At 41.5% G+C, this 16,049-nt stretch overlaps 1 protein-coding gene across 18 annotated transcripts in view; it reads left to right on the forward strand.

Moving 5' to 3' along the window:
* Positions 1-16,049, forward strand: part of BRSK2 (BR serine/threonine kinase 2) — a 532,635-nt gene that overhangs the window by 439,547 nt on the left and 77,039 nt on the right. For all 18 annotated transcript variants that reach the window (XM_077321456.1, XM_077321462.1, XM_077321458.1 and 15 more), the window contains exons 9-12: positions 3,773-3,804; positions 5,812-5,976; positions 7,598-7,695; positions 11,439-11,589. In XM_077321456.1, the coding sequence (XP_077177571.1) occupies positions 3,773-3,804; positions 5,812-5,976; positions 7,598-7,695; positions 11,439-11,589 (446 nt within the window). The remainder of the gene's footprint in view (positions 1-3,772; positions 3,805-5,811; positions 5,977-7,597; positions 7,696-11,438; positions 11,590-16,049) is intronic.

Genomic DNA, 16,049 nt, shown 5'->3' on the forward strand with positions numbered 1-16,049 from the left:
AACCAATTCCTCTTTAGCATTAAGCAGTGTTTATGCCCAAGTAGAAAGAACTTTAGAAAAGACAGTACTTCCTGTTTATTCCTATTTATTATTTATATGAAGGGTCAAAATGTCTCCAGGTGTTTTGGCTGGAGTCATCAATATGCAGGGTTTTATGGTTTGGAAGCTGTCTCCTGAGGTATACTGATGCATCTCAATGTAAGTTGGCCAGGCAAAGGAAAGAAGTAGCCGTGGAAGAGAATTGGACATTGCTTAAACCATAACATTCACACTCTGTCTGAAGTCATTAATGGCCATGTCATTTCACCCAATGTATGCCAAAAGGAACGGAAAATATTCTCAGTGTACCTTTTATTCAAATTAGGGCACAAAATTATACAAAATAGGTTTATACAGATTTGTCTGCAAAAGCTGATAAATACAGGGCTGCAAAGTGATGCATATTAGTAAAACTTGATGGCAAAAAATGGTATTTAAGAATATGCAGTGGGAACATATAGAAAATACAACTTAAAATACAATAATAAAACAACTGAAATACTGTTCACACAGTAAACATCAATAATTAAATAGTTAAACCACAATTTAAAAGCCAGTCCTACCTCTTTCCACCCCTCTGAACATCCTCCACTAGACTCCCAGAGTGCAGTGTAAAATACAGGGGGAACGCTAGGAAAGGGAGGCCCATTTATTTCCAGTTCTCCGCCATATGCCTGGTGGAAGAGTGCCATTTTACAAGCCCTGCAAATCTTTGACAGTTTTGTCAGGGCTTGCATCTCAGCAGACAACTTCCACCAGGTTGGGGCCAGGGCTGAGAAGGCCCTGGCTCTGGCTGAGACCAGGCAAACATCTTTAGGGCCAGGGTTTATCAACAAACTGGTGTCAGCAGAGCACAGTGCTCTCCAGGGAACATATTTGGAGATGCAGTCTCTCAGATACTCAGGGCGCAGACCCAGTTGGGTCTTAAAGTTTAGTATCAAAACTTTGAACCAGATCTGGAATTTCACCGACAACCAGTGCAGTGGTTGGAGGGCGGGCTGAATACGTACTCTCCATTCAGTTGCATTCAGTACCAGCTGTAATTTCTAGGTCAGGGCCAAGGGTAGCCCCACATAGACTAATTACACATGGGGCGGACTGCCTGAGCTGGTGGCAACAAGGCTTTGGGGCAAATCCCCGATTATGCCTGATGTTGCTGCCATCCTGGGTGCCGCCCAGCCCTGGCCCGACTCAGGCCCTCAGAAGGCCCATGGTAAGGGAATGCAGATTCTTCCACATTCCCAGAGCTTCCGCAGGCACTGGTGAGGGCTAAGCTGGGCTGGCCACATGCAGAATCGACTGGACTTTGGCCCGGATCCTCCCCCAACCTATAGTGTCCCTGCAGGGACGCATCTCGCTCCTGTCAGCTCCACAGAGCCATGGAGCTGAACAGGATGTCCCCCCACCCCCACTGTGGTGGGAGGGTGGCATGGTGCTCTCCTGCCAGTGAGTCTTGGGGGCCCCATGACCCCCACCCCCTGCTTCTCCCCCCTCCCACTGCTACCGCAACAGCAGAGCACACTTGGTGCTTTTGTCCCGCATTGTCCGCATGCAGCCATTATGGTGGGGCAGACAGCATACTCCAGGGGAGCTCCTCTCCCATGCATACGTGGGGAATGGTGGGGCATCCCAACCCACCACAACGGAATGGCGGCAGTCCGGTGTGGCTGCCGTCGTGCATAATCGGACATTGAGAGGGTTACAGTAATCCAACCTTGAGGTGTCTGTTGGATGGATCATTGTGGCTAGGTCCCCTGGGACCAGATACTGCACTAGTAGCTTTACCTGATGCATACGGTAAAATGTCTGGTGAACTACCTTTGTGGCCTGCTCCTTCATTGATGGAAGTGTTGAGAGCCATTCCTAAGCATGTGAAGCTGTTAATTGCACTCTGTTAAGGCAGGGGAGGCATGCTTCATCTTCCAGTCTCTTCTTCCCTCACCACAGTCTTTGCAGTATTAAGTTTCAGGCAGCTCTGCCACAGTTACCCTGGCATGTCTTCTAGGTATCTGGGGCAGTGTTCTGATGGCCATTCATCAGCTGATAGAGCTGGGTATCATCAGCATACAGGTGACATCCCAGCTCACACCTTTGATCCAGCTTTGCAACAGGGCACATATAAATAATATAAGGGATAGAATTGTTGGGTCTTAAAGGTTAATACCAAAACCTTGAACCTGATCTGGAATTTCACCGACAACCAGTGCAGCACAATTTCTCTTCCCCATCAGCTTCTCTCTGTCCCTGACCTTGGAGAAAAATAGGTCAGCCACTGTAAAGCCAATCCCTATATTCCCACGTCAGCGGGGTGGTGAGCCAAAAGCTTGTGATTAACTGTGTCAATGCTGCTGTGAGATCTAACAACATGAGCAGTGCTGTCCTGCCTCAGTCTAGTTACCTTCTGGACTTTCAGGAAGCCAAACTGGAATGAGTCCGGGACAAATGCTTCCTCTAGGAATGCTTATATTTGCTCCACAGCTGCCCATTCAACTACCTTCCCCAGAAATGCTAAATGTGAGATTTTGTAGTAGGTGGCAGGATCTAGCGGATCAAGTGATGTTTTTTTTTCAGTAAAGGTTGAACCACTGCCTCTTCCATTCTCTCGGGAATATCTCTGAAAACAATCTCCTGGAATGGCTTTCTGATCTTTTGTGGCCTGCTATCATAAGACACGAAGGACAGGGATCTAGAGGACACATGTTTAGCCTCATTGAAGCTAGCACCCTAACCACACCAGTTTTTGACAAGACTTCTGGAGCTATCAGAAGTCATCCCCAAGGATGGCCAAGGGACTTCCAGTTCATTTATTGTTCCAATGTTTGGAGGAATGTTGTGTTGGAACACCAGGTTTATGACTGCAAAAAGCTCACGAAAGTCTCACAGCTGAGAGCCAATTGTGTACAATTTGGATGTCCCTCTTCCAGTAGGGTCATTAGTGACTGAATTATTTTAAATAGTTGAATTAGGCATGAGCTAGCAGATGCAGTGGAAGCCACAAATTACTCCATGATTTTGTCCCAGCCTCTGAACCACATGCAAGTTTTGGCATGTCCTTCCCTGCCAGTGGACTGAGGGGGAACACATCATCATAGAACAGGAAGGTACTTGAGCTGCCACAGGGCACTGAAGGAAATGAAAATATCTTGCTTATGAGAGGACCAGTAAAAATATGGATCCTCTTTGTTATGAAAGAACCAGTAAGATTACGGAGCCGCGTTGACATTGTAGTATGATTTCTACAAATGAAGCAGCAATTGTTTATCAGCAGACAGATAAATTATGATTAGTCCCTAAAACTGATCTGTGAGATTATTTGACTGGGATATCTCAGGGTAGCTACACTTTACTCTTGACACCCAGAAACATTTTTTCCCTTTTCATTGATGAGTTGTAGAATCTGGTATCATGAGTTCATAGATGAGTTTGATTTGTCTTTGTCCATTTGTCTTGGTCCATCATCTTCCTTGATCTGACTTATATGATTTGTAGTATTGTTACAGCTAAACATGAAGAGCAATGAGCACATATGGAATGGGATGGAAAATTGTACCAAAGGAATGTTGCTTCAGCTCCCTGTCACGGGAATACTGAAAGACTGGAGTCTTCATGCAGAGATGCACATCTCTCTGTATTCTGACACTGGCCAGGCTCCATAAGACAAATGCTCAGTACTGTAATGTAGTGACTTCTTTTCTACAGTGTTGATTCCTTTTGTTTTCTCTTTTCTTTTTAGCTAGAACACATTCAGAAGCACATATGGTATATGTAAGTAATTTTTTTTAACCTAAGTATGACAAACATAGTTAAGTGTAATGATTTTAGGAAGCTAGTGACCTGTAAATAGCTTCTGAATGAAGACTACAATCCAGGGAACCATAAGGGCAGCATAATTTGCAGAATCCCCCTCCTCCCTGCCCACTGTTCTTCAGTCTCTGATTTGAACAATGCTGTCAGGGTCTGGTGCTTACTATCTTCCCTGTTCTGGATAGGACTCAACAGAATCCAGCACAAAATATCACTGATCTGGGTAACTTCCCAGCTTTCTGGGGCTGTGTTTCATGCAGCTGAAGCAAAAACCATATATGGGCAGCAAGGTGCATCCTCTCACTAGCCCGGCTGCCTCTTTAAACATTGATGCAAATGTTGATCTGCTATTATGACATGTGAAAGATGAGAGCTAACATCATAAGGGAGATGAAAAGGGCCTCAAGATACATTGTTCTGACAGGTCAGATGCTGAAAAGACAGCTAAATACTTTAAACAGGCATTGTATTTGAGGTTTTTATGTAACATACATCTTGAATCAGCCTTCATTAGGTACTTAAGAATAAGATTTTGGTTTTTGCATTGCATTGAATTGCCACCATACTATAAATAAAATAGAATGATAACAAAGTGATGCTTGGGTGCACAGGTCAGAGAGATCTTTGTTGCCAAGTATACCACAAGGTTTCTTCAGTTTGTGTTATTGAAAAATCATGCCTTTCAACTAACCTTCCCAGTTCTTTGCAAGGCTGTAATCCTGAAATGATTTGTTTATTGATTCTGAAATTTATTACCACCTTACTAAAAGTTTTACTTAAGGAGGTTCATAATCAAGACATACATAAAACAATAAAATAAATGCCAAAAATGGGATGCTGTTGTGCCAATATCATGGGTGGTTCCTGTGATGATACTATCAGGCACGTCAGAAGAGCCTTTCCCACCACCTCATGCCATTCTGAATGTCTTTCCAATGTTAAATTTTTCTCTTCATTTCTTTTTTGTTGCTGTTGAAAGCTATGTACCTATCCCATCCTTTGCTGAACTGCAGTTCCATCCCATAACAAAGGTCTACCAAGAAGGTAACAATTCTCCAATTATCTGGAATTGGAGAAATCACTGGTTATGACAACCAGTAATAAATGATTAGGGAAAGAAGGTGGCATGATATAGCCTGATCTTGTCAGATCTCAAAACCTAAGCAGAGACAATACTTGGAGGGGAGATGGAGGAAGGCCATGGCAAACCACCTCTGCTTCTTACTTGCTTTGAAAGCTCCCTGCTGGAGTCACTATAAACACCTGTGACTTGATATCACTTCAGATGCACACACAATGAGCCATTAGGAAATGCTAGGAAGAGAAAACATTGCTGTTACGGGAAAGGCACTTCGTCTAGAAAAGTCCTTAATTCAAAAGGGCGGGTTATGAAATCCATAAATAAATCTACCAAAGTATTTAAAAGGACAAGTCAGCCCATATTTTAAATATGATTGTTGATGCAAGAGCCATTTTGAAATAGCTCACCTTCTCTTATGCAGTATTTAAAACACAGAATCAGTCATAAATGTGGAGGGGCCTTCATACGTCACACCTGTTTGAGCAGAAGCTTTAGAAGTGGTAATTGCTCACTGTTCACACTTCAAGGTATAATTAATCAGTAAACAAAATGGTACTTTGTAGGCCTGTAGCCCAAAGTTTGATCTGTTCATGGGGCAACACCTGTAATTGCAGCAGGGGGTTTGTGCCAAGTGATCTACGAGCATATGGCACTGAAACATTGCACAGCTGTTAGACTGTTAGTTATGTTGCTGTGAGGTTTGTGCTGTGAGGTTTGATGGGGTACACACGGAAATTACTTTATACAGGGCTGGTTCTGTCTCCTGTTGAATTCTAAAGACAGAGGAAAGTTGGCCAAAGCGTTCTCCTTGGGAAGGCAGATGGCTTTTTCACAGTCTTGTTACTGCTGTTAATGTTACCATGTTTTACTTTTTTTCTGTTTTGCAGAGGGGGTAAGAATGAGCCAGAACCTGAACAACCAATTCCTCGAAAGGTGCAAATTCGCTCTCTCCCTTCCCTGGAGGACATTGATCCTGATGTTTTAGACAGCATGCACTCATTAGGTTGCTTTCGTGACAGAAATAAACTCTTACAGGACTTGTTATCGGAAGAGTAAGCATGACTGAAGTCTTTTTGTGATACAGGTTCCATGGATGTATATTAACTAATGCCAGAGGAAATAGAGAGCAGAGCCACTATAATTTTGAGAGCAATCCAAAGCTTTATTCAGAGTCCTATCCCATGGAGTTTACTGCCCAAAATATGTTTTTAGGTTTGCAATGTTTCAATGTGAAGGAGGAATTTTTGACAACCTTGGAGCCCTATAATACAGCATATTGCAGCTGCTGAGATTCCCTCTTTTGCACAGCTAGTAAACATGCAGGACCTGAGCCCTGCATTGCATAAACTCATAAGCTTTTTTGCCAGCATGGTGTAGTGGTTTAGGATATCAGACTCTCATCTGGAGAGCCAGTTTGCTTCCCCAGTCCTGCTCATGAAGCCTGCTGGATGACCTTGGACCAGTCACAGTTCTCCCAGAGCTCTCTCAGCCCCACCTGCCTTGCATCTTCTCCTCTCTGGGTCTCCCATAATAAAGTGAACTGCTCATTATTTACCAGCCACCTGGGACATGAAGAGGACTCCTAGTCAGACCAGTAATCCATGTAGCTTAGATCTGTTAGTCCATGGTGGCTGTACATTTTATATTTGGCTTCCCAAAGTTACTGACTGCTGATACCATCTGGCAGGAGTACTGTTATATTGTGACATGCTGTATTGTGTACCACTTCAGACTACAGGTGCATGGGCTGCTTATTCAAATGTTCATCAGTGTAAAACAAGAAATTAAAAGAAAGAGATCCTTTTTGCTTGCTGGTTTCCTGTGTGTAGGGAAGGTTTGCGCATAGAGGAGCTATTTAACTATATGATGTCACCCACTTGCAATCTGAAATGGTATGGTGCAGACAGGATTGTACCATATGCTATATATGTATATTTGATAGGCTGTCCAGCCGGGATTTTTCCTGGTGGTTTTCCCTGTGAATCCTAATTGAATTGATTATATAACTTGGGGCTTATACACAGAAAGGATGTACTTTGACACTCCTAAGAAAGAAGCCCTACATCAGAGCCAATAACAAGACAAAGTGAAAGCAGGAATGACTAGGACCTGCCTGCTGTCCACTATCCATTTAGTCAGTGGAGTTTAGTATCTACTGAAATGCAAGAGTAGCTTTTTTTCACAGGCATGCCATCAAAAGGAGAGGGGGGTATCTTACATTTGCATATGTCACAGTTAAGACCCATAATATATTTTTGTTCATAACATTTTTAAGGAGACAGTTTAACATTCAAAGTCATTTTCCTTTCAAGGAAATACAGTTGTTATGTTGTTTATGGCCACTGAAGTTAATGCAGAGTGTATAGCCATAGTGTTTGTGACTTGGTCCTTGGGAAACAAGTTTACTTCCAGTGCAGTCTAAGGAATGATTCGAGCTTTTGAAGCTGCTATTGCAGCCAGTTTCCCCATTGCAATAACTGGCCAGGCCACTGATTTTATTTTGTAAGCAGTATCAAGGAGTATCTGTTCTTCAAGGAGTGGTTAGTTATACGAGGAGAATCATGTAAATAACATGGTCTTCAGCTCTAAGTTCTCAAATGAATTTGGGGCTGAGTTTTAATTTTTTTCAGGATGCTAGAAGGTTTTCATGAACTGTTGCTGTTGTTTTTCCAGAGAAAACCAAGAGAAAATGATTTATTTTCTCCTCCTTGATCGGAAAGAGAGGTATCCCAGTCATGAGGATGAGGACCTGCCTCCTAGAAATGAAATAGGTATATCCAAGAAAGATTTGTTTGTTTGCTTGCTCATTTATCATTCCTCTTTCTCATTGGGACGCAAGGTGGATTACACAGAACAAATCAATACAATAAACAGAAATAGACAATCCAATCCAATCTGGCTAGTAGAGATCTGGAGTCAGTCAGAGATCTATTAACATGAACGTATTAAATAATGCAAAAATTATACAGTAGGAACATACCTAAAGCAATAGCTAGGACAAACCTGGGCTGAATCTGCACAGAGATTTTATTTCCAATCCCAGGTCAATTCAGTCCCTGCTGTCTACACTGAATGCAATTTCCATTTTGATTTCGGATGATTTAAATTTTTCATATGCAACAAGCATGATTGATCCAGAGTGACCCTACCTTTCCCCCATGATATCCTCGATATTTGAAAAATCAACATGAGTAAAGGTGCAGCTCTCTGCTTTTCCCAAACTAACTTGCCGCCTCGAGTCTCCAACGCTGTAGAAAAGCCCTGATTGGCCAGGGTGTCAGTTCAAAGGCTTCCTCATTCCCAGGTTGCAAGGCTTCCCTTAAAGGGGAAGCCCTAACTTCTCTCAGCAGAGGCTCCAGAAGCCCTAAGTTCCCTCGGCAGAGATTTTCCTCTTGGATTTATTCCCACTCCTCTGCTCTCCAACTCCTGCCCCCTCCCAGTTCAAGAAAAGAAAAAGGCTCCTGCTGTACTTGGCTCCCTCCCCTTTCTGAGTTTCCCTAATCATGTGCAGAACACTTTTTTGTTTCAATGGGGGGAGAATAGACAAATAAGTCTCTTTGTGTGCATGGAGCTGCCCCAGTCACTGAAATGAGAACATGTGCAAACAGAAGCTATGTCATGGGGTGTTTGGGACTTCGGACTGGAGCCACAGTCAGGATCCCTGTATCTCTCAGCAACTCCCAATTTGTTCCAAGCTGAGTAGGGAGAAAGATAGATACAACCAGAACAAACAAAATCTAAATTAAAAGTATGTGAAAGTTATGAGAGAGTCTTCCACTGGTTCACGTTTCCTAAAGTGCATTGGCTTTGTGTTTTGGCAGAAAAGGGTGAGAAGGTCATAGAGGGGTAGAATTTTCACATTCCAAGCGTAAAGCTGCAGTGTCATGCTGCCTTAAGTGAGATATGAGATAGTCATTCTTCCTGCTTCTTGCAGGCACCTCAGGCATATACCACGTCATTATTTCACATCCTATAAAATCTCCTACATGACTGTGTTAGTGTTATCTCTGAGCTGAATATATCTGTATGATGTGTCTTCATATTTTTGAATTCTTGTGCATATTATTCCAATGTTAGTTGGGCTTCCTTTCCCAGGGGAAATAGGGCGAGTGAGTTCAACTTCTTTGCTCCTAGCAGTATCTCTGGGAAATCCAAGCAAGGTTTAATTGAGAGCAATCATGCTTCTGATGAATATCTCATCATTAGCCATTAACTGTGGGCCTGAACAATGAGATTAGAAGAAAGAATCAGGGAAGCATTGATAGTTTAATAACAGTTGCTAGAGAAATCATTTCCTTCAAAGATGCATGTCATGCAGAAAATGTTCACCTTTCTTTGTAAGCATGAGTGTCTGGGAAGAATTGGACCCATGCAGTAGCATATGCTAATAGGAAAATATTATTCTTTTATTTTTTTGTTTTCATCTCTTTTTATTTCCTTTGAGTTTTGTTTCTCTGTATGTTTGTAATTCCCTTCTCTCAGAGAGATATTTTCTCTCTCTTTGGTCCAAAGTTCCTGGCATCTTCTATATGGGGGTAGGGCTGGCCAGTATCTTCAGCTTCCTTATTCAACATTAAGCGGTTCAAATCAAATCTATGCAGGCCTACCCATAACCTTGATCTGGAAACTGCAACTGGTCCAGAATGCCACAGCCAGGATCCTCACAGGAACACTGTAAAGGTCCCACATCCAGCCCGCTCTCCAACAGCTTCACGGGCTCCCAGTTGAATTCTGAATCACACTTAAGGTTTTGGTTATCAAGGCATATGCAGTCTGGGCCCAGTATACCTGAGTGACCACCTCACTGCCTATAAAGGTAAAGGTATTCCCTGTGCAAGCACTGAGTCATGTCTGACCCTTGGGGTGACGCCCTCCAGCGTTTTCATGGCAGACTCAATATGGGGTGGCTTGGCAGTGCCTTCCCCAGTCATTACCATTTTAACCCCCAGCAAGCTGGATACTCATTTACCGACCTCGGAAGGATGGATGGAAGGCTGAGTCAACCTTGAGCTGGCTGCTGGAATCGAACTCCCAACCTCATGGGCAGACAGCTTCAGACAGCATTTCTTCCCCCAGGCATTTGGTTGAGGCTGGCTGAAACAACAGTATCTACTGGGCCTTCAGGGAACCCCTATCCATATACTGAATCCTGCACTGGTCTACCCATGAAATCATTGTTACATAGTTAGCAAGTTAACTAGATGTTATACACGCTCTTATCACCAGTTAAAACCACTGTCACTATTGTTTACTGAATTTATGAATTATGCTGTTCTTCTTTGTTATATGTACTTCCTCCTCGTTATATGTAAACCAGCCTGAGCCTGAAGGGAGGGCAGTGTAGAAATATAATAAATAAATACATACAGATAGATTTAAAATAAAATAAGCTTGATTATTATTCAAGACTTCTGATCAGTTTAACATTAGACTAAAATATTGTCAATACAACAGTGTGTAACATTTCTAAAAATGATGTTAGGGCACATTTCTCTGTCTTATTAGGCAAGCAATGGCATGGAATCTTGCTACCTCACGAGTAATATCCTTGTTTCTATCAGCTATGAGCATAGATACATAGTAGCTATTTTTGCTGCCTTGATTTCTGACCAATGTTGGTGCTATATATTGAGTTTGGATGGCTTGATAGAAGTGACAATATATTAGCACATGTTCTATAGTTTCTATTACTCCTGCCTGCCATGGGCAGAAGTGCAGCGCATAGAGAGCTTGGGCATATCTTCCTTCCATAAGAACTGAAGGGAAGGCATTAAATTACACTGTAGTGAATGCCTCATGGTGTTTTGGATAACTGAAAAGATGTAGATATCTTGCTGAAGTAAAGTTTTTGTGTAAGTTTCATTCTGCTATGGCATGGTGCAGTCGTGCTGTACCTGGTGGTAGATAGATATCCCATAATCTTTATTTACTTAAAATTCTGGCCTGTTGGAACCCAAATTTCAGTAGATGATTGCTGGATAGACCAGTTAAGCTGTTTGTATAAAAACATAAATAGCCCTTTCTCAGAAGACTACAAAAGTGCAATTCAGCAATATCTGTTATTTAACTTTTAATTTTATTTTTGCTTTGGTAATTTCTACTGCAGTGAAACTTGAAAACACAGCAAAGATCATTCTTACCCATTGTATAACTATGAAATAGTTTATAAGGAAATAATTTTAAATAATTTAAAATGAATAGGATGAAGAGAAATGATTTTTGACACTACTTTCTTAGCATTTCTGTGCCCCAAACAGGAAAAGTTCCTTTTACATTTCCACCATCATCCAGAGCTCTATTTTTATGCTAAGAGTACCCAGGGTATGGCCAGAATCAGGCGGTGTTATGCACAAGATGGGGATGAAGGGAGGATAGAGAGATTTTAAATTTCCATCAGGATTCTTCTGTGTCTGCAGTTGAGAACATTTGGTGGGAGGGTTTCAGATATTACCAAACAGGGGCATCTGAAGTGTTTGTAACCATGCTCAGTTGACTGTGTTGTCTCTGCATGAAGACCCTCCCAGAAAGCGTGTGGACTCGCCAATGCTGAATAGGCATGGGAAGCGGAGGCCGGAGAGGAAATCAATGGAGGTCCTGAGTGTAACGGATGGAGGGTCACCAGTTCCAGCTCGCAGAGCGATTGAAATGGCACAGCATGGACAGAGGTAGGTGGTCCCCAAAGCCCACAGTCAGGAAATCCATTTCATTTGCAGCATTTGTCCAAGTTTTCCAGGCATTATTTCATGGAAAATTTGAAAGAATTAGATATTCATTACAAAAAGTAATCTGTGCTCCTTGCTTTTACCTCTTTGGTTAAGCCCTAGCTTCTCAGACAGAAGTTGAAAGAAGTACTAGGGAAAAATCACTAATGGAGTCCTTCGTAAGCTGAAGGAGACCTCTGCTGGCCAGATGGACACTCTGATTAAACATAAAACGTAATTGCTCTTAGTTGCACTCTACATTATAAGTATACTTGAACTGTAATTTCAGGTTTCTCATTGACAGCGGAAACATGGTGGCCATGAAACTACAATGAATAACATGCTGTAACAATGGTGTTCCCAAAAGGAAAAAGATCCGTAAAACAGATGGAGCTTCCAGTTTTAAAACTAACAGATAGAAAGCACTCTTGCATTTAAAAAGTTAGAAATATACTAATTAACTCTGTACATACCCATTTATTTACCATCTGTTGAGGTTTTACATCATGAGTTTGTGCTTCAACTGTTAGGCTGTATGCAGGAAGAGATACCTCTCCTAGAATTTTAGTTGGTGAGCAGTTCATATGAAAAACAGAAGAGGGCTGTTAATGGGCTTAGACAAAGGAGTTCATGGGTCTAAGAAAAGGAACCATCATGTCTCAATAGGTCTAACTGCTGTGCTTGGGGAAGAGATTTCCCCTGGCAGCGGGGCCAAATATGAGTCATTGGTGTAAAACAAAGAGTTCCTGGGCAACCAGATGTTAGCCAGGCCACTGAATCAGTAATACAATGGGGTGGGGATGGAAAACAATATTTGAGTCAGGTGATACCTGTGATTCCCAACCTGTAATGAAGGACTGGCTGAAGAGAGGGGTCCCAAGATAGATTCTGGCCCAGCAGTGTCTGGCCAGATATTTACAGGGTCTGGCTTTGGCACAAGCCTAGACTATTGTGCAATACGACTAGTTGTGGAAAGTACATGGTGCCAGCCAGAGAGGCAGGGGTCCTGCCATACTTAACAAGTTGGCCTCCTATATTAGCATATTGTGGTCTTTTCCAGTTGTTTGCATTGAGCACTTGCATAGGTAGAACAAAGTAAGAGCAACTGACTGTGAAACAACCCTGAGTTAAGAAGAATACAATTCCTTGATTTCAAAAGGAATTATCGACTTGATCCTTGTATGTTGAGGCCACTTATTCAGTACCTGCTACTTCTCACCTTAGGAATGTGAGCACATAGCAGGTGCAAAATTTTCAGAACTGTGTCTCTCACCAGCTTCAGTGTGCTTGATATTTTTCCTCTGGGTGTTAAAAATACTGTTGTAGTAGGAACTGATTACCTAATAAGGACTTTTCCAAAGTGAAGTTTTCAGAAACACTGTTCAAAGATGCATGCTTAGTGAATGATGTCTCGGTTATAAAGAGTCAGAACAAATGCCAGGCATAACACATGAAGTATCAATGGTATGTAAACATGTGATTGTAGAAAGGGAAAGGGAACAGCCATAGAAGAATTATTCACCATTATATGATTATACACATTGAACAGGATATTGTATTACTGGTTTCAGCTTTTATAAAGAATATATGTCATCCTCAGATGACAAAAACACACAGTGTAGACTGCCTGCAGTGTGATTATTTGGAACATGAACTGTTAATGAACACACACAACAGTGCATACAAGGACACTATCTGTCAGAGCCATCAGTAACAAAATACCTAGTACCTCCAACTGAGAAGCAAATTGTGCTAGACTAAGAACAGTTTTGAATGGTAAGTAGCCCATGTGAGCAGACTTTTACATAGTTCCATCTTTGGGAGGTTTAATATTTACCTAAAGATGCTCAAAGAGTGTATCTGTTCTGTGTATTTAAATAGGCTTCACAGAGTGACAGACTGTATTTAAAAAAAAATTGCTATTCAAACAGGTAAATGACTGTAAAGGGTTAATTCCTCACAGCCTAGAGAAACATGAGTGATAGGCTGTTCCAGAGAACTGATTGATTAGCACCAGCTGAACAGAGAAAGACTTCTGAACTGGATGCTGAGAATAATTTAGTCTGATTGCAGCCCTGAGAATACCTGCGTTTTGACAGTTTCAGCATTCATTTCTGACTGAGGACAGTTTAACACAGACAAGAGAACTGGGGAAAGTTGGCAAGGATGAGTAGATAGTTAGATGGCGACTCCCATTTGGGCCAAAGAAAGGGGATAGATCTTCTAGTGTGAGGAGAATTTCCCTACCCAGTCAAACAGGGAGTTAACTCTGGAATGTAGAGATCCCTGGTTAAAAACTGCCTTTAGAGACCTTAAGAATCAGTTGAAAATTCAAGATGAGTACAGGTATTTCAAGGGAAGGGGATTGGGTCCTGGAAAGAGTGTACCAGCCTTCTGAAAACCAAAAAAGTCAGAGAATACTCAAAGAAAGTATATAAGAGCATTTGGGAAACACTGGAACAAAAGCCTCTCAACATAAAGATTTATGCAACTTTAAATAGTTTAAGAAACTCTAATTATCCTGAAACATAAGAACTAAAGTCTGTGCATGTACTGATATTACCTCTGAGTTATCTATACTGTGTCACCTCAAAAACTCTGATTTCACCTGACCTTTCCCCTTTATAATATGTAAAATATTTTGTTTGAATTACAAAATGCCTTAAGTGCCATGTAAGTTGTTTAAGTTAGAAGGAGCTCCCAGTCCCTCCCTCAAGTTCCTGGGCTGAGCCGACAGCCAAAATATCATACTGTGACAGGGTGGGACAACCAGAGTTGTTCAGCAAAGAAGAAAACACGTTACTAGAGCAGCTCAGTCAGTAAAGGGAAATAGAAACAGAGGAAAAGTCTTACCTCTGAGGGAGGAAGTAGATGGAGGGGCATCATACACAGCAATGACCTCTCCCTGGGAATCAGGAAACTGTAGTTCTGTGTGGAATGCTGGGGTTCTCTGACATTCAGCACTGTTAATAGGGGTATGCAAAATAAAATCCAGTATTTTGGAGGTTTTGGTATATTGAACCCAAAATATATTATTTTCCTATATTTCCAAATCCCAATATCAGTATAGTATTCAGATTTGGGATGTCTCAGAAATCCTGAATTTTTTCAGATGCACCAAATTTTTAGCATTGCTGCTGGCACCTATAAACACCCCCTCAATTTCAAAAAGATTGAACCAGGAAGTCCAACTCTATAGCTCCCAACAAAAGTGCCCCTTTCGATAGAAGGGGGAAAGACATTTAAAGGGATTGTGGTCTCTTTAAATGTCTTCTGCAGGTCAGAGTGAATTCTGAAGGGTTTTTTTAGCCCCTTTAAAAACCTTCTCCAAGCCATGAGTTTGCCTAAGACATTTAAAGCAATTGCAGTCCCTTAAAACGCTCTTTAACTTCTGCTACCATTGATCCCAAAAATCTAAAATATTTTTGGATTTGAGGGATCAGCTGGATAGCTTGGAGGAAAAAATCTCTGATCTATATCTGACTGACCAAAAAAACTTCAAGCAGATATTTTGTAGCAATTTTTTTTGTCTTGGACATGTATGCATACCCCTGACCATCAGCAGTCTACAATTTTTAGGGTTCTTTTCAGGACATACAGTTTTGTTGTACAGACATGTACTCAACTCGACTCTTTTCTATGTTTTCCAAGTCTTTTGTTGAGCATTGAAAAAGGAGTGCAGAAGAATGACTACCCAACTTCTTAGGTGTCAAGGAAGACAGGAAAAGCATGCCTAATGGCACAAGATCAGTAAGGATGCTTCAGGAGGGAAGGCTCTTCCTTCTGATGTGCTTTTAATCTCAATGCCATTCTTCTGCTTCTATGAATATTTGATTATTTATGGACAGGATATCCTATACTTCTAACTTTACCAGTTTTGCAGTCTGTAGGTTTGGGTAGTATGAACTGGGAAATCAGAGCTATACAGAATAGTTACCGGTAACTCTGGAAGGTGCTCCATCCTTTCTTTGATATGGTCCTTTAGAAACTGTCCTTTATTGAATGCAGTAGATGCCCAAGGCTGTACACCAGCAAAACTTAGATGTCCAAGCTATTTTCTGTTTGGCTATGTATTTTGAAATGTTTTGGTACATATCATTGTCTTCCTATCAGTATGAGAGATTTCACTTAGAAGTGTATAGATGTTTGTTGCATTTAATCCTGCTTTGATTGGTATTACTTAAGGCGCTAGTTGTCAGATCAAATGTACTGTGAGGGGAAAGTATGGGTTAGGTCCTTCAGTGCATATGTCTTCCTCTCTGAATCACTGGCTTTTCATATATTCTTTTGGTTCACTGCAACTGGGGGAATAATCTATGGAAACAGATGAGTGCATTGAAAACCTTGAAATCAACTTGGTTTGTCAACATTTCTCTTTTGATAATCCTGCTTTTCCATTTTCTGTTTGAATTACTGTAAACTTC

The sequence above is a fragment of the Paroedura picta genome, chromosome 2 (genome assembly GCF_049243985.1).
Source record: "Paroedura picta isolate Pp20150507F chromosome 2, Ppicta_v3.0, whole genome shotgun sequence".
In the NCBI taxonomy this organism is placed as follows: domain Eukaryota; kingdom Metazoa; phylum Chordata; class Lepidosauria; order Squamata; family Gekkonidae; genus Paroedura; species Paroedura picta.